Source organism: Podarcis raffonei, chromosome 5 (assembly GCF_027172205.1).
Source record: "Podarcis raffonei isolate rPodRaf1 chromosome 5, rPodRaf1.pri, whole genome shotgun sequence".
Taxonomy (NCBI): domain Eukaryota; kingdom Metazoa; phylum Chordata; class Lepidosauria; order Squamata; family Lacertidae; genus Podarcis; species Podarcis raffonei.
The window spans coordinates 19152832-19171511 of record NC_070606.1 but is presented as its reverse complement, the minus strand read 5'-3'; the positions used below and the strand labels follow the sequence as shown (position 1 = coordinate 19171511).

Here is an 18680-nt window from a genome sequence, read left to right as displayed (position 1 = left end):
TCCATTTCAATTCATAATGGTAGTCTGGCTCTTTTCCCCCTTTCCTTTTTTTTTTTTTTTTTTTACTCAACCCCAGTTGACTGACACGGAGTCCAGGTTTTCTTTAGCCAGCTGTTGTTTGGTGCAGTTCCACTAGATGTCCTCATAGATCTACTTTTTGTTACCATTGGTGATGTAAAAGCCAGGCAGAGGAGTGGTAGCAGTTGGATAGACAATGGTAACAAAAACCAGGTAATCAGCAGAGAAGACCTTTATCCCTGTTTGCTTTGCTTGTCAAAGTGAAAATATTGTTTAGTGGGCAGATACCTTCTTCCGAGGGTATATGATTGAAACTGGTTGGCTTTTGTAGAATTTTTAGAGGTGCTCCAAGTACCATGACACCAAAATTAATGAAGTTGTACAGAAGAGTCTCCTGTCTTTCTGCTGATTGCCATATTTAATTAACATTTATGGTGGTTTAATGGGAAACAGTATGTGTCTGGATGTACCAGCTTTAATCACTCCATCATGTCTTTAATCTGCTCAGCAACCATTATTCCTAATACTCCATCTTGTTATATGTTTGCGGGTGTATTTAAAAATATTTATTTTCCTCTTCTATTTGGTATGAATGCAAAATGACTGTGTAACAGGAATGAAGAGTAATAAGCATGTTGCCTTATAAACTGTGCTGCTCTGATATGTGATTGCTCATATGATGATTGATTAAAACCTTCATAGCAAGTCCTTTTGAGAAGTTTGCTATCAGATTTGAGACTGTTTCCTGCATGTTAACAGAATGTATTATAAAATGATGCATGGTCTCCAGAATAATTGATATTAATAATTAAAAACAGTCCCTGAAATGCATTGGGTCTTGAAATGTGCCTTGCACCAGTTCCATTATTGAACAGAAGAATACAAATTATTGTTGAAGAAAATGGTTCTTAAATATTTTCCTCTTCTGTACCCTCCCTCCCCCAGTGTCTTATTCTATTATTGCATTTTGACAAAATACAACTTAGATGGAAATGAAAACCAGGGACTGTTACTAACCAATATCAAAACATTATACAACTGGCAGTTACTTGGGTTTCGCTACAGCATTTGATTAGTAGAAGCTTCTTCAAAGCAGCTGTATATTATGCATGGAAGAACTTTCATTTTTCTTTCACCAAATCAGTGCATTTCAGATCTTAATTTTCCTTTAAACAAGAAGAAAAAGCCAAATATTGTTATGTTTTGGGGTTTTTTAATGTAGGAATATTTGGACAAACATAATCTTTGTTGAATGAAGAAATGTTTCCCCTCATTTTTCTGAATAACCCTTAAATGAGATATGGAGATGCAAAGAAAAGACAGGGGAAACTGATGAACTAACTATAAGTTGTCCCGAATAATTTTTAGTAATCTAAACTGTTACCTATCAAAAGCTGTAGTGGAATTCCAGCTTTCTCTTAAAAATCAAGTTCTGGGGAATGATGTATGGCGTGCTGACCGAGCCTGATGTTGCATGTTGACATATTCAAACAGCTGCAAGATAACTCAAAGAGAATGCTAAGAACACATGCCACAGGAAATGCAAGCAAAGTTTTAGAGGAGCAGAATCACTGCTGAAGAGATCACTCATCCATCTCCCTCAATGCCTGTTTTCCCACAACCATGGCGTTACCCCTTGCTTGTCAGATATACTGTGTATGGCAAGTCATAGAGGCCTTAGAATAGGACTTGACCCATTTTGGGAGATTTTTATCCTCCTTTCTCAGTTTAAAAACAACAGCAACCCCCAAGTCAATGGCAAATGTTTTAGATTAACATGGGAATTGTGACTGCTTCTTTGTCAGGTTACAAGCCTTTTATTTTTATTTTTAAAAAATGTTTGGGTGCCCATTTGCTCTTATGGGTTGTGCTTTTTGACTACCAGCGACATGCTTCAATGTCACTAAAATTAAATTAGTTCATGCTAAGCCATTGCCAATAAAATATGGCCCAGTGCAACATGAGAAACAATTATAAGATGTCCTTTGGTTTCACCTTCATGTGTTATTTGTGAATGAAGTCACGTTAGTAGAATTGAACAAATTGGGCTTTCTCAAAGACAGCACATTTGAAGCGCTGAAACCTGAAACCATTCCAAGTTGAAGAACTGTCAATTTGCATTGAGCTTCAGCAGCCTCACTGAAAAAGGGGGAAATCATTGACTTTATGACATTTGATGGCTTTTCAAATTTATTTCTTGTGGTGGCTACAATACTGAAATCCTGCAATAGATACAGAAGAGAAAATATGATGATGATGATTATGATGATGATTGGTTCAACATGTTCCAGTGGACCCATATTTGATGCACTCTGGTGATGCCTTACATGTGAACTGCCCTTAATGTTGAACTTAGAACCACAGAATTGTAGAATTGGAGGGCACCCTGGGTGTCATCTAGTCCAGCCCCCTGCAATGCAGGAATCCCAGCTAGTAGCAGCATCTCTTGCAATGGACATAATTTGGTATTTTGTCAAAATGGCTTTATGTCCTCTGAGATGCATGCTCAACGAATGGGATTGTGATCTCCTTAGTACTGAGGAGAGGAAATGGCCAAAGCCAAATTTAGCTTAAGAAGCAATGGCTTTGCACTATTCACCTTTTCAATTTAAAGATTACAGTGGCAACAAGGGTGTGAGGGAAAACCTTTATATGTTTCTGCCTCTCTATTACCCCCATGCAAAAAAAAAAGTCTTTGTCTTGTGTCACCCCCTAGACAGAACAGAAAGAATCACTTATCTTTCCTTTACATTTGACGTACAACCACAGTGCTATTAATAATCAGAATGATTATATCCCTGGGTCAAGACTGCCATAAACTAAGGCCTGTATCTTAAATCCCTTAAATGACCTTCCAGCTGCATTGTTATATTTAACCTTTCCATTAACCTGCTACTCTTCCTCTCCTCCCATCCAACCCATGGTTATAGCCAAGATGTCCATCTACAAGAGAATCAAACTGGCATGTTGTTTTGATTGCGGACGCTCTGAGCGTGACTGCTCTTGCATGTCAGGCAGTGTGCATAGTAACATGGACACCCTTGAGAGAGCCTTCCCACTTTCTTCTGTCTCTGTTAATGATTGCTCCACCAGTTTACGTGCCTGTAAGTTTTAACACCAGCACATGCTGTTCCATGTCTGTGGTGTCTGTGGTATCATCCCCGTCCTGTGTCGTACATTGTGGTTTTATTGTTTTGGCTTTCTCCCCTCCCCTCCCCTTTTCCTTTTCTTGTTCCTTTTTTTTATATATACCGTGAGTCAGCACGTTTCCTCCCCCCCTTATAACTACTTTAATTTATACAGATCTATATTTATATATTCTTCAATGTACTTCATTAAAAGAAACAATATTTTGTGTAATTGTTGCTCTCCCTTCCTCTTGTGAGCTTTTCAGGGGAAATGCATCTTGGCAACAGTGTAGTTTCGTGACATTTTGTTTCTGATTCATATACACAGTATAATGGTGGTTAAATGCTTTCTTAATGGCTGTGGTAGACATGCTATGCTCTGAATTAGGCATAGGGACAATGACTTAGGGAACAAATGCTGTAGCTATTTTGGGCAGATTTGGAACAGTTTGCCATTTGGAACAGGTGTACCTTTGGAGATCTGCAAATGACCCATCTTTTGTCTGAACTAACATAATTTGATTATCATTTAGCACTGCCGGTATCAGTTCATGGTTGGAGGGTGTTTCACAAATTGTTTGCTCTGTATAACTTATCTAATTACATGTTTTGATCTGGTGGTCCATGCAAGCCTTTGAGGTTAACACTTGAGTAGTCAGTGAAACATATTGGGGACAGGTAACCAGCACTGAGAACTGAAAAGTCAGTAAACTTTAGAGTAGAAATAGCAAACTCCTGGAGTTACAGTATTCCATACATGGTGCGCTAACTTCTCCCATGCTTCTCCCATGAGTTGCTAGCTGCTGCCTTACTCTGAATCAGACCATTGATCCATGTAGACCAGTATTGTCTACTCAGACTGGCAATAGGTCTCCAAAGTCTTGGCTACTACTTTCCCATGCTGTCTACCTGAAATCCATTAACTGGAAATGCCCCTGATTGACGCCTCCACCTTGGCCTACCAGCTTTGCCTAATACCTATTTCTAGCCCATCTAGGGATCAGTATTTTGAAATAAAAATGAGCCATCCAAAATGGCACAGGTCAAAGCTCAATCTTTCTGGTGAACACCCAAAGTATATCTGTCTGGAGGAACCCTGGCCTGGAGGAACTTGCAGGTTCCAAGGCAAGGGCTTTAATGATGGCTTGATGTCAGTGGGCTAGATCCAGGGTAAGTTGACTTTAGGTGCCATTTAAATCCATAAAGCAAGTTACTCATGACTTTAAGTCCCATTGATTTAACCAACTTAATCTACCTTGAACCCAGTCTCCCCCCAATACCCACCTAGCACTTCTTGTATCCGTTGTACTTACCAGTCATTACTGAATTGTGGCTAGCACATCACTGGAGTATCCACAACAACTAGATTTACCCATAATTTTTTTTTTCATAGTAGCATCTGCAAGCAAAAAAGAAACTATAACTTGGAAATGTGGTGCAACTTTCTATTTTTTACTGCTGCCTTTAGAAGGAAAGGAGCATTAAGGTTTGGGCTGCATAACCTAATCCCCCCTCCCCCAACAAACCAAAACACGCTACATGTGATATCATTGACACCTCCCAAAGTACAGCTTTTGAAAAATGCATTAGCCACATATTGCATTCAGTCATAAAAGTGATGTTGATGGCTTAGAAGGTCTCTAGTTCCTCTGCTTTCCTCTCTCACCTTCCACCCGTCGTTCACACTGTCACACAAAAACAAGGTTTCATTCTTCTCTCTGTGTGTGAGATCGCCCACCTTTGCTGGTTAATAATAAGAAACAAGCATCAATACCAGTCCATGCTCTTTGTAAACCAATGCTAGTTTATTAGCTGATGTTGTCCCCGATTGTAATATCTGCATCTCCATACACCCACACCCACACACCCTTGAAATCCGATTGGCAAGGCTTCAATAGAAATCAGCATTTTCCTTCCAGTGAGGAGAGGTCAGACAATGCCCATTTTGACAAGAGCTGGTTAGCTCAAAGAACAGTGGTGAGAGTTGGCTTTTCATTAAATATGAGCAGATGTGAAATGTAGAGTGCTTGACAATTAGAAATGGCAGCAGTAAGGCCCTGGAATCAAAGTGAGGTCAGATTGGCGGATCAGATTACCTCCCTTACATTCTTCAGTTGTTCGGGAAATCATTTTGAATTAGTGTCAGCAAAACCTTGATCGGTTTTGCCCTTTGTCTTTCATGCTAGCACTGTATTGTTTCCCAAGACACTCATTAAAGGTCATTATACTATTACAGGGCTGGCTTTGGTCACAGCCTCCCCCTCTCCCCATTGAGTCAGTGTGTGCTTCTAAGATGGCTTAATGTGCTTTTCATTTCTCCCTTTTTCTCTCTCCCACCAATCTCTCTCCCGGCTTTTCATTTTGAAGAGAAACAATCGTACAATAATAATAATAATAAACGGGGGGGGGGGGACTGGTGAAAAAAATCCTTAAAGAAAAAGTGGCTACCACAGTATTTTGGTCACAATCCTGTGGGAAATTCTTCCATGTAATGAATGGAAACTGCAAAACCTTTACTCCTCCGCAGCCCCCATCCATTTTAATTTATCTGGCAAAGGAGAACTTCTTGCTAGACTGTGCCCTGTGAAAACATCTATTTTACACATCCATTTAAACTTGCAGTGTTGTGAATTGCCTACCCTCCTGTAGCTAAAGGCATGGGCCTTGCAGATATCTTTCTTTGCAGTAGCTGAAAGGTTCATTCGGTGACTCACAACACCATTCAAAATAGTGACTTTCCCCCCAGGGAAAAAATAGTCAAAGAGGTACTGGGTGCTTACCCAATGGAATTTTTTACCCATGCACCCTTTGCAAAACCCACCAGTTTCGAAAGAGATTTTCCATGTAGAATGGAAAGCTACTGCGAGAAGAAGAAAAATTCCAAAGCTCTTTTAGGTGGGCAGGACTAATTGTAGTGTTCTTCAGATCAAGGGCACTATGGTTATACAGCACAGATTAAAATGGGCTTGTTAAACAAACAAACAAATGGGGAAGCAGTTCCTTCATTCTGCTTATCTCTGCTTCTCCTCCTCCATAACCAGCACCCCCCCACTGCTGCTTCTTCTACTCCCCCCCCCCCGCCCGCAGTCTATGTAGTTACAATCAGACAAATCACTTATCTGCAAGGCTCAGTATCCTTTCTCCAGTAGTGGTAAAATTTAGAAGCTCCAGGAAGTTGCAACCACAGACTGTGCCAAACTCTTCTCTCTCTCTCTCTCTGATTATGGGGAAATGTGTTACATGCTCCTTGTAAAAACTAGTGGATGTGACCTCTGTGATGGTTTATGCCCATCACTACCATTTCTGGGAGTTTGCTGATAATACCATGGGAACTCTCTTTGCCTGCCAACCACCAATATGATGTCACAGTGAACCACTATGACCTCAGTGGATGTCCTGTTTGCATGGAGGATAAAACTATCTACTGCTCCAGTTTAAAGACAGGATGCCTCTTAATAATGACTGCCGGGGAATATGAGATGGAGAGTGCTATTCTATTCCTGTCCTGCTTACGAGCTTCCCTTAGGCATCTGAAGAGCCACTGTGAGAACAGACTACAGTGCTAGATGGGCCTTTGGTCTGATCTAGAAGGGCTGCTTTTATGTCACACGGACATTAGTTTTTGCCATCATAATGCACTCCTGCTTTGAATCTCTGTGTAGGTAAGGCATTGGGAATGCTCTGATATTAGCATTGGTGACTGGGTTGTCCAAATAACTGTTGTGGAGATGGGATAAATTGGATAGAGAGAGAAAAAGGGGGAAAGAGGCAAGTAGAGGGTTTTGGGGAGCAATCGTAGCTCATGAACTTATTGGCTGACTTTACAAGTGGGTTGAAAGAATTACTGAGATAGCATACGTGAGATTGCACTGTACCAATGTTAAAAGTATTATTTTTGTGAATGTTTAACCTTTGAAGCACAGGATGAGTTGGATAGGAAAACAATTTCTTAAACTATTTCCTCTGCTGCACATGACTTTCAATAGCTGCAACAGAACAGAAATATGTTGCAAAGAAATAATATAATTTAAATTTGTGCTTATTGTTTACTTTTTTTAAAAAAATGTCACTGTTAGAGTATATCCTTTTCAGCATCCTGTGATCCTGTAGTTATTAGTATCTTGGGGTGGGGTACGGCACCAACGGAAGAAGCAAGAAACCAAGGTTTCTTTGAAAAACTGGAACTTACGAAACCCTGCAAAGAAAAATGAGATGATTTCAAGCCCTGCAGGAAAATCTTATTAGGGCTACACAAGAGATTGCAATCAGGCAGCTGTGTTTTCCTAACCCAAATTTTTATGAAACAAGCAAACTGGTCTCTGTTGGAGAGCATTAAGCATTACTTTGGCCTGACATTCTCTTAACGAGACTAATATAAAAAGACAATTAAATCAAGGGCAGAGTGACACAATAAAAAAATGTATTAATTCAAGCCCACAGAGATGAGAAATCACACACTATATATGTCACAAATATCTGACCTTTGTAAAGAAAGCCAGTGTGGTGTACAAGGGATGGTCTAATGGCCTCATCCACAGATTTGCTAAACTAGAAAATAGAAGCTTGGGGAGAGGAATGTCAGCTGTTTTGTTGCTTGCAGAGCAAGGTATAATACCAGCATTGTTGGGACATTTCCAGTATATTATACAGCATGGACCAAATTAGGAGGGATACCTTGCCCTGTTTGGTCCACGGGCTGGAACTTCCCCACTCCTGCTGTATAGGAAACTCTTAATGAATATAGATGCTTAGGTTGCTTTCTTCCAAAAAACATAAAAGGTTTCCTTCCTCTTCTGTGACATTCTATTCCATTAGCCATCACTAATCAAGTCAAGGGGTTTCATCTGCCTTGTAGCACAGCCCTACCTGTATGTACTTGAAAGTAAAATCCAATGAGCTGCAAGTAAAAAATGCATTGGGCATGTGGTCTTCAGGATTTTGTTTGTCTTTTCCATACAAACCTCTTCCTTCTAAAGTATTTCATCGGCATGGGCAATGAAGAAACAAAAAGCTGAAAGTGAGGGGCTTTATTTATGTGAGTTGACTCTCTCTGGAGAAGAACTTCCAGGAAACGAAAGCCTCTCGCAATGATAATAATAATAATTTATTATTTGTACCCCACCAATCTGGCTGGGTTTCCCCAGCCACTCTGGGCGGCTTCCAACAAAGATTAAAAATACATTGAAATGTACATAAAAATGGAATAAGGATTGTTGTAGACGACTTGCCTTTCATTCTTTTCTCCTCTTTGTGATGTTTGATGATAATCCTGAATGCCCAAATAACAAGTTTCAACTATGGTAGTTTTCAAGGCTTCCCGTCGCAATTATCTAATGTACAGTTCTTGCATGTTGCGAACTCCATGTATTTAAAGGGATATTTTCATCAGGGATATACTTTGGTAATCTTTCATAATATGGTGTCCTGTTTGAGGCCACAATTTGGTGCCTCCAAATGGATATTCTCAATTACGTGGGCTCTCGGCTCAGTGCCCTGTGCAGCAGAACTGCCTGCACAGCTCTGAATGCGCCGCTGCTTTCAGTATACTTTGTGTAAAGAAAAAGAAAAAAAACACAGGCAAAAGGGAAGGTATGTGAATAATAAACCCTTCCAATAATGCAAAAGCTTGACTTGGGTAGGAACACCAGTGGGATTTTGCTTTTGTCTGAGACCCACATGTTGCTTTATTAGTTAACCCCATGACCTGACTGTCATCCCTCTTCAAATTCCTGTGTTGTTATAATCCCAGTACAAACTGCTGGCAGTGTGATGGACCACCCACAAGGCTCCAGCAACCCAGTGGCGGATGCTTTATCCACTATTTAGGAATCACTGGCTTCACTATAAATATCATGCTGTAGATAGAATAATGAACAAGAAGTCATTGCTTCAGAATGAATTACTGTCAATACTTTATAGTATGCCAACTAGGCAATCACTTAGCAGCGCTTCTGCAATATGAAAAATATTATTATTATTATTAGTAGTAGTAGTAGTAGTAGTAGTAATATAAAATTTTTTTTTGTTAACTTTATGTTAAATATGTATCCTGTAGTTGATCTCCTTTGTAATGTTTTATTTTGAAATCTTTAAGATAATATTTTACTTTTCTGTTAATTATGTTGCTTTGACTTTCTTCAGATTGTTTTATTGATTTAATATGCTGTAAACCGTGGGACACAGGTGGCGCTGTGGGTTAAACCACAGAGCCTAGGACTTGCCGATCAGAAGGTCTGCAATTCGAATCCCCACGACGGGGTGAGTTCCCGTTGCTTGGTCCCTGCTCCTGCCCACCTAGCAGTTCAAAAGCACGTCAAAGTGCAAGTAGATAAATAGGTACCTCTCCGGCAGGAAGGTAAACGGCGTTTCCGTGCGCTGCTCTGGTTCGCCAGAAGCGGCTTAGTCATGCTGGCCAATGACCCGGAAGCTGTATGCCGGCTCCCTTGGCCAATAAAGTGAGATGAGCGCCGCAACCCCAGAGTCGGACACAACTGGACCTAATGGTCAGGGGTCCCTTTACCTTTACCTTATGCTGTAAACCGCTTTGAGATTTTTCTTAAAAATATAAAGCGGTATAGAAAATAAATAAATAACATATAAATTCCCTGCCCGGAACAATGTGCAGTCTGACTAACAGCAATACTCATTGCTTTTAGTAAGTTTTTTCCTAGCAGTAGAGTTTGCGTGTTTGGGGAAAGAAAAGTTATTTGTGTTACTTTATATCTTTATATCACTTGTCTTTCTTAACAAATGAGGAGGTAGAACAGTGGCTTACAAATAGCTAAGTATTGTGGACTCCCTGTTTTTTAAAAGCCAAGCCATGGACCCCTTACTTCTGCAAATGTGATACCTCCGTGGTAATGTTTGTATGTGAATGGTGCCACCCAGGGCTTTTTTTCCCCCAGCCAGAACTCACTGGAACTCAGTTCTGGCACCTCTCAGGTGGGCATCATTGCCATGAGAACAAGGGAGGCGTTCCTAGTGAGTTACGACACCTCTCTGCCCCCCCCCCGAAAAATAGCACTGGTGCCACCGTACCCTCCAACGTGTCCCAGCACAAAACCGGAACACACATCTTCCAGACCATGGTTCCACGCAAGTCACATGACCCACATGAGAGCACGGTGCCCAAAAACAAGATGTCCCTGACAGCTGGTGGGTATGTGCCATAGATCCATGGACCACTAACGGGGGACCACTGAGGTAGAGAATTGGAACCTTTGCTGGACATTTTAATTGCTAGGTGAAGGGTGGGGAACCTGTAGCCCTCCAAATTCTGTTGGACTGCGATTCCAACTAGCCCCATTAATTTGGCTATTAGCCAAAGATGCTGTGAGTTGCCAGTCAACATCTGTAGGTCCACAGACTCCTCATCCCTGTGCTCAATTGCTCTGCTTAAGACCGGCCATATAAAAACTGGTGGGTTTTTTTCTTGCCACAGTCATTTTTCATTCACATTTCCCCCCTAAAATATTAATTTCCAAGACCATTAGTATGTGTAGTTTTATATTTAGGTATTTAACATGGATATTTCAGTGGATTGTTGTACTTGCTTGAGGATGATATAGATTTGAAGGATTGATAGCTGGAGAAATACAAGGAGTGTGTAGCAGAGAAAGGGGGTACACTCTCCCATTCAAAGCCGGTTGCTGCAATAGAAGAACAAACGCAAGACAGCCTGACTAGTTTATTATAAATAGGTAGAATGTATGAAATAGATGGGTTTTGTTGTTCAGTGCAGTGGGTTAGCTCAGATGCTCATTGTTGGGGTTAGTGCAAAGGAATTTGTTTGGCGATGTCCTCAACCCTTTGAATATTACATGTACCAGCTTCTGTGCAGGCACCAGATGCTCCCAGGTTTAGCAGCAAATATTTCCGAAGAGTTAGATGGAAAAGGCGGGGAGCACGGAAGAGGCAGAGAGAAGTCTTTTTGAGAAATCGCTTCGGGCCTCTACTTTGGGTAGTGTTTCTTACCAGGGTCACAGGAAAGTGACTAGTGAATGGATTGCCTTGATGGGGACAGGCTAGGGGAAGAAAAGCTGTCTCCAGCCTGTGGAGCCGGTTTCAGAGAGGGCCTTATGAAAGGTGACATGGAAATTATGTTTGCATTTTTATTTCCTGAGTGTGGCTGGTTGTCATGAAACTCACCCTGACAGTTTCTTACCACCAGGCAACAGATTCTCCCTGTTACCTCCTCGGTGTAGGACAGATGCTAGCCAGTTAGCTCTCCGTCTCTCCTTCTCCTGAGCTATCTCAAGCGACAGATGCCAGGACTAGCTCAGTTTCCTCTTGAACGTTTCTGTCGTAGCCCTGCCTTGAGCCCAAATCCTGACCTTTACTTATATGAAATAAAGTACTTATGAACAAGCAAAGCCTTGATCCAGAGCAGGCTTAGAGCAAATGTCAAGCCAGACTTCTGCCTCCTTCTTCCACCTGCATTAGGGAGCCCAGATTAGACCTTAGAGTAGAGCGTTGGACTGCCTTAGGCTTTACAGGTCTGGAGAGACATAACTTATTAACAAAGAGCTATTAAATTTTTATCCATTTTTACAACACAATATAAATGCTTCCTATGAATCTACATTGTGTTCATTATCATTTAAAATGTTAATTAAGTCAAAGTTACATTTAATTTAGTCCTAAATGTGCCTTTGGGAGGAAGCGTTTAGAAACAGCTGCAGGATTGAGAAAGTACATCAAGTGTTCTGGGAAGTTCCCTGCACCAATTTCAGGACAGATTATCCCTCCCCGTCCCACCACCCCACCCGCTTCCTTCCAATCCTAAATTGAATGCTGTTTGGTGTCTGAAGCTAATTTGTAGCGATACGATTGGGCACTGCTTCAAATTGGTGTCATACCAATAACTCCAGGGTTATTAACTCTTAGGAGAATACGGAAAGAGTAATGCACAAAAGAAGAGCTAAAGTGCTCATTCGAATTTTGACAACTGTTTGAAAGTGGGATGCAGTCACGTTCTAAAGCGGCTTGCATTCTGCATTTTACAGAGGAGTTTCCCAGGCTGAGATTCCCATAGCACCAGGTTTCTTGATAGGGTCCAGTGCATGAGTGTCTGCATAGACAGCAGTGGCATAGAAATGTTTGTGGTAGATTCAGAGCTCAAGATGTCACAGGAATTGGATATCTGAATCAACTTTGGGGGTGCTTTATTAGCAGCAGGGAGGAGCCTGAGGCCCTCAAGAAGCTGTTGGACTCCAACTCCCATCAGCCCCGGCCACTATAGCCATTAGCCAGGGATGATGGGAGTTGGAGTCCAGCAACATCTGGCAGGTCACAGGCTTCTCACCCCTGATCTATAGTTAAAAGCTGCTTCTTTATACAGAACTGCTTCTCTGTGTGTTCTTTGCCTTGTCTGAACCCTTTACTCCACTAGAGGAAATGGCAAAAGATGATTTCCATATATTTCCATTCTGGAAGAAAGTTTTACTCTCAGGGTTATTGCTGGGAAACTCAGTTTGAAGAAAACAAACGGCAAATCCTATGTAATTTCCAACAACTTTTAATCTCTAGTTTTAATATAAGCCACAAAAGAGGGGTGCATGGGGGGTGGAAGAAGGGAGATGGAACTGCCACATAAAATCTTAGAAATCATACAGCATCTCTGGGCTTTGTTGTGCAATTTTCCTTGCTTGCTCTTGCGTAAAAGACATTGGTTGCATTAGATGTCACTGTCTCCACGGTGTGCACAGCATTATCCTTATTTTTCTAAACTCAAATTGCTTCGCATTGTCACTGCAGCACAGCAAAGCATTTTCCCATCACTGCCTGTGTGGTAGCACAGCTGCTCAGGGATTTTAGTACCAGTCAGAACTGAGCAGCAACTTTGTCTTCCGTCAGAAATTCAAGAAAAGGGCTGTTGTTGTTCTTGTTGTTTTAAATAAAACTGTTGCTTCTAGCCAGTGATATAACTACAGGTTGTAAGAAACTTGGAGCTGCTATTAAAAAATGCCAGCCCCCAAGCACTGCCATTTGCAGTGGCCCACCTTGCCTCATGCTCTCTGGCCAACGTGTTTTATGGTTCTCTGCCCTCAGTTGTATCAGAGTAAATCTGCAACATTCCCCTCTTTCAGCAAATGTACTGCTTATCACCAAGTTTAGATACTCTCACAACTTAGTTGCTGCATTGTCAAATCAAGTTTGTTTTGTTTTCGTTTCAGATGTATGGATGCTTTTACAGAGTTAATTACAAAGCCCCTCCATTTCAATGGGAGTGTGTCTTCGCATGCAGGGAAAGTCCCTATCTCACTGAGGGCTTGAGACCCATTGGCTACACTCACTTGCTTTAGCCAGCCAGTCAAAGCCATTCCCAGGGTGTAGCATTCTGGGAACCACAGGGGAGAGTTGAGTGTAGGGTGGTGTCCAAAGGTAGAGGCAGTACACCTCTGAAGAAGAGACACTTGTGAGCATTGAGTGAAAGAGGACTGTTGCTTAATGTGCCCTGCAGTTTGTGGGCTTACTGGAAGTTGATCACTGTTGGGAACGGACTACTGGGCAAGGAAATGAAGTAGGCAGAAGGTACTCTGGCTCTGTTGACGGATCTCTTGAGTGATTTGCAGTTGATTATCAAGCATTTTGACTCCTAATTGTTTAGCAAAAAAGCTGCTATAAATTATGATGCTGAAATGGAGGAAGCCGGGGGTAACCATCAGTTGATGTTTGCATGGGTATTCAGCTCTGTTCAGCTCTGGTGCTCAAAACAAAATCCTGGACTTAGAGTGTATGCCTTTTGCACCAGGTGTATGCCTTTTGCACCAGAAGTCTGCCCACAGAGGTGGCTCTAGGGTAATGCTATTGGTTCAGCCACACTGCAGGTTGTCGAAAGGAAAGCCTCACAAAAATGCTGTCGAATGGAACATGAGAAGCAGTGGGGCACCAAATCTTAGCATCACACAGGGTGTCGCTGAAATTTGAGAGCCCAAAGTCTGCCCCTGCTGCTGACTAATAGTCTTTTGTTGCTATCCAAGTATGCTGTTCTAATATTTTCAAAATTCATGCTGTAGTTAAGCTAACATACAGACAATATGTGACATCAGGTGTGGGACAGGTAAATATGTGACTGCCAAAGAACAACCAGGAGCTTAAATTGTGTTCCTGGTGGTTCCTTGGCAAGCTGTCCTTTGAGGCTGCCTGTTTGAAGGTGCATTTTGGATTTACACTCTACCTGCAAATGTGCATTTTTCCTCTGCATGCCGACTTTGCAGATAGCTTTGCTTGTTGGCAGAGGAAACATGTTTGTAGACATTGTTTTGAAGCCAAAAAAGTGTCTGCAAATGGACTTCAAAGGGGCTTGCTGCTGTCAGTGCCAATCAGCATGCCTTCAAAGGGGCTTGCTGTCAGCCCTGATCAGCTGATCATTGCTGACAGCAAGCCCCTCTGAAATTGTCACTAGACATCAGAATGACGTCACATGATTGACAGGTGGATATGATGGCCCTGCCCACCTCTCAGATTGGTCTGCAGGGTCAGGGTGGGAAGAGTCCATTTCCCGACTCCTGCCGTATACGCTGTGGTTTTAAGGTAATCAAGTTAATCAAGTCAATCTGCTTGCAAGTGATAGCATTAGCAAAACCTTTCAACAGGCATCCCAAACCCATTGCCCGGAATCGAGGCAAAAACATATTTCATGCAGATCTTATGGATTTCTCTTTCTTCATAAGCTTTGAATGTTGACTGATTTTATTAGTAATTGCCTTTTCTGGTGTGTTTTTTGCCTCTGCAATCCCCCCCCCCCCCGCCCCGAGATTCCTTCTTTTGAGACGGGTCAATAGAAAGCATCACAACTTTTGCAAAGATAGCTTGAGGAATTGCCTGAGAACCCCTTCAGGCTTTTAGTCAGCCCCCAGGCTTACGTCTCACATGTCCCTCCAGAGACTGTCCATTGCCTTAACATTTTATCCAGGAGGAATTCAGAAGTCTCTTCACAGTAGGGGGGGCGGGTGGGTGTTGTTCCTTTTTGTATCTTCGGTAAACAAGCCAGCTGTTTTTGCTGTCATTGTTCTCCTGTGCCTCCATTTCAAAGAACAAATAAATTAGTTGGAGGTAGATGACCCAAAATATGATCACATGAAATTAAAATTCTTTTAAAAGAAGGCTTAAAGACGAACCTGTATATCCTTCAGGATAATTCAAAGTACACTAACAGTTCATCCAACAAACCCCCAATGCAGCACAATCCAGTAGTTGCCTCATAGCTTTTGCAGAGGGAATGCCCATTATGTTCCATGCACACCCGTAATAACCAGACTTTGTACTTCAACTCATTTGAAGAATGAAGTTTTAGGTGATTGTTCTGACATAGGTGTTTGTTTGTTTTTAAAAAAGAGGGAGGGAGGAAAGAATCATTTCCATAAGTTTTAAAGCACATCATCACATTTCACAGATATATGTGAAATGACACTCTCCTTCCTTCATGTCACAATCATAAGTAGTCTGCTGCTACCCTCTGGAGCCATTCTTGTGTTATCGGTGTAATATTTTTGTTAGCGATTGAATCAGTGGAAACGTATAGCAACCGTTTGTTATTTCGCAGAAGTGCCTTGATCCTATTTTGTTTTTATATGGAAAAATGACCTGGGCTGCATACATCCATCCTTTAGAGTACTTTTTCTGTTAGAGATCAAATCGCCGTTGTAAGTATCACTGCCATTAGTTATCACTGCTAGATTTCTTAGCTTACAGTTTATTTTCCACTCATGAAATTGCCAGTCTGGGCTCCCCCATAACAATCAATTCTAGCCAAAGTACTATGTACTTTGGTGGATGTTTTAGAATATATTCTTTATGGAAGAGCTCTCTCTCTCTCTCTTTTGCAAATGTAATCAGATTTAGCTATCACATACCCATAGCTCCATTTTATTGTGTTACTTTGCCTTTTCTCTCTTGCCGTCATTTACCAAAAATGATAGGCCACACATGTTCTGCTACTCTATATTGCTGAAATATGCTTCAGTTCTGCCTTCCTCTATTGCCACTTTTTACTATTATTTTACAGATTTAATCTTCAGTATTTATAACTGGGGTTATTTGTTGCATTAATACATTCACTGACAAATCTGGAGTTGGTGGGTTTATTTAGAAGAAAATGGAACTGTGTTGCCCCGAAGCCTGTAATGGTGTATGTCAGGAATCAATATAAATATATAGAGAAGATGGATCCCAATGTTTCGTCACACTGTAGTGTCAAACCAAGAAATGTAACTGGGACAATGATAAGGAGATGAAGGAGTGAGGCTGTGCAGGTAGTGGGTGGTTGAGTTGTCAATGAATTTAATGGGATATAAAGGAAAAGCCTGCATTCTGGGACACAGTTGAATGTGGGCAAATCCTGGCCTTCAGGTGTTGGAGGTGCAGTGTGTTTCTGTAAAATGAAAGCCATCTCTTCTGACTTCCTCCTTCCACCATCTTGTAATCATGAAAAAGAAATGTTCATATTTCGTAACGTATTTCCGGAGCCTCTGTGTCATGAGAAGGGGTGGGGTTTACAGTTCTGTATATGCTGGTCTTTTGACAGCGCTGATGTAACTCAAACTTGGACCGCTGCAGTTCGGCTTTTGTTAACCTTATATGACCTCGGCCCAATTGGGTGGTTTGTGAGAATAACATTATTGTTTTCTATCCTCCTGACAGCTGTAATGGATATCATGACCTACAGTACTGCTACAGTTATTCAATGCCCATCGTCAAGTAGCCATTTGCATGCCCCTGAGGTATTGTAATTGGTCTGTCTTGTAGTATCACATTAATTTTGATGTGTCCCTTTCTTCTTTCTATATATATATATATTTAGGAGTTCAGTGAATCTTGTGTTTGCAGCTGAACAAAGCATATTGTTTTGCTGTTTTTTATGCAATTATTGATCTTCAATTGTGTTGTTGGCTCTAACCGTTTTTGGAATTTTTTTGTTTTTTGTGTTACTGAGGAGCAATGTGTCTGTTTAGTTCTACTTTAAACATTGCAATGCTGTGTTCTTCTTCCGTTGACCTTTAGTTGCATAGTGTAATAGTAAAGTGCGACCCAGCCTAAAACTGATAATGCTGGGCCCACCACATAACATGGTTATTTGTGGTATAGATAGTATTTTACTTTCCATCTGCCATGCATGTAATCATGATACTTTTGGTCCCAGGGCACAGACTCCTAAGCAACACTGATTGCGTAAATTAGTGAGGTATTTCATTGATAGGATTACCCAGTGCTATTTTTCCTAGAAAAAGGGGCACCAGAGCTCACCATGAACTTCTCCCTTATTCTCTTAAAATGGACATTGTGCCCACCTGACAGGTGCTAAAACTGAGCTCTGGCTGGGGGGGGGAAAGCCCTGGGGTTACTTCACATACCTCTGAGAGATGTTCGGAGAATAGTTTTTCCTTTAAAATGTATTTGCCTGTGTATTTACTGTACAATCTATTAGTACTATTAAGCATGGCCTTCTCTTCCCTACCCTACCATGTAATATAGAGCTATATTGGTAGGGAGACAGGATGAGAAATCTAACAATGAATCTAACCATCTTTACCTCGCTAAAGCACAGTTCAAGGGAATACACATTTTAGCACATCAGATCAGACCATAACTCCAAAACAATTACCCCCCCAAACCCCAGAGTATCACTGATATAATGGCCTGGGTTCAAAAGCCTTGTTGTTAAGTGTGTTAAATATTGCTGATACTCGCAAGAAACCTGACTGGCTTGAGAATTTGGAAAAATGAGTGAAGAATATTGTAGAGTTTGCAATAGAGCTCAATTAATGTGAAATTCCCCACCATCTCTACTCAGGAGGAGCTGTATTTAATTTCAGTATCCAATCCAATGGCATCTATAATTGCAAGCTTTTACTGAAATGGGATAATTCATTTATCTACTTGTTTGCATGCTTAATTGTTGTGACTTCCAGTCTTTCCATACCAGTATTAAGTTTCGGAGCTATTAAGATTTCCTTCCTTTCGTGGAAGACGTAACTGAGGTAATGGAGTAAGCTATATTTTCTGTGTTTGAAAGCTGTTAATGAAAGTCCTATCGTTGATGGTGGCCAAGAAATGTGCCTGTTTTAGGGTATATTTCATGAAAGAAGTTAAGGGGAAAGTAAAGAAAAAAGATTGTAGGGGTAGCTTCAGACTACAATATAATACCAGCAGATGGTGCTGCCACCCTAAGAATCAGAGAGAGAGAGAGAGAGAGAGGAAGAATTACTTTTCCCCCAATTAAAACACATTTGAAAACTTAGACATGCCTATCACTTGTCTATACATCCTATAAAGGATGTATAAATATAATTTATATATTAAGATTTGTAGGTGAAAATTGCCAGATCCGCTGAACCTCAATGGCCAGTAACAACCAACAACAGCCTGTATTTCACACCAGTGCTTGCTTTAGAGATGGGCTAACTTCATTGGCCCCACTCTGTAAATAATCCAAACCCTCCAGATTTGTCTACAGTACATCAAAAACTCTTTGCTAAATCAGTGTGCTGATGCTAGCTGATAATATCCTTGGGAGCTGGCTATAGTATCCAT

At 41.2% G+C, this 18680-nt stretch overlaps 1 protein-coding gene across 19 annotated transcripts in view; it reads left to right on the top strand.

The window, feature by feature from the left end:
- Nucleotides 1-18680, top strand: part of KCNMA1 (potassium calcium-activated channel subfamily M alpha 1) — a 536674-nt gene that overhangs the window by 423556 nt on the left and 94438 nt on the right. For 3 of the 19 annotated variants that reach the window (XM_053388128.1, XM_053388129.1, XM_053388130.1), the window contains one exon: nucleotides 2949-3122. The exons of the other annotated variants lie outside the window; for them this stretch is intronic. In XM_053388128.1, coding sequence (XP_053244103.1) covers nucleotides 2949-3122 — 174 coding nt within the window. The remainder of the gene's footprint in view (nucleotides 1-2948; nucleotides 3123-18680) is intronic. 19 annotated transcript variants of the gene reach the window in all.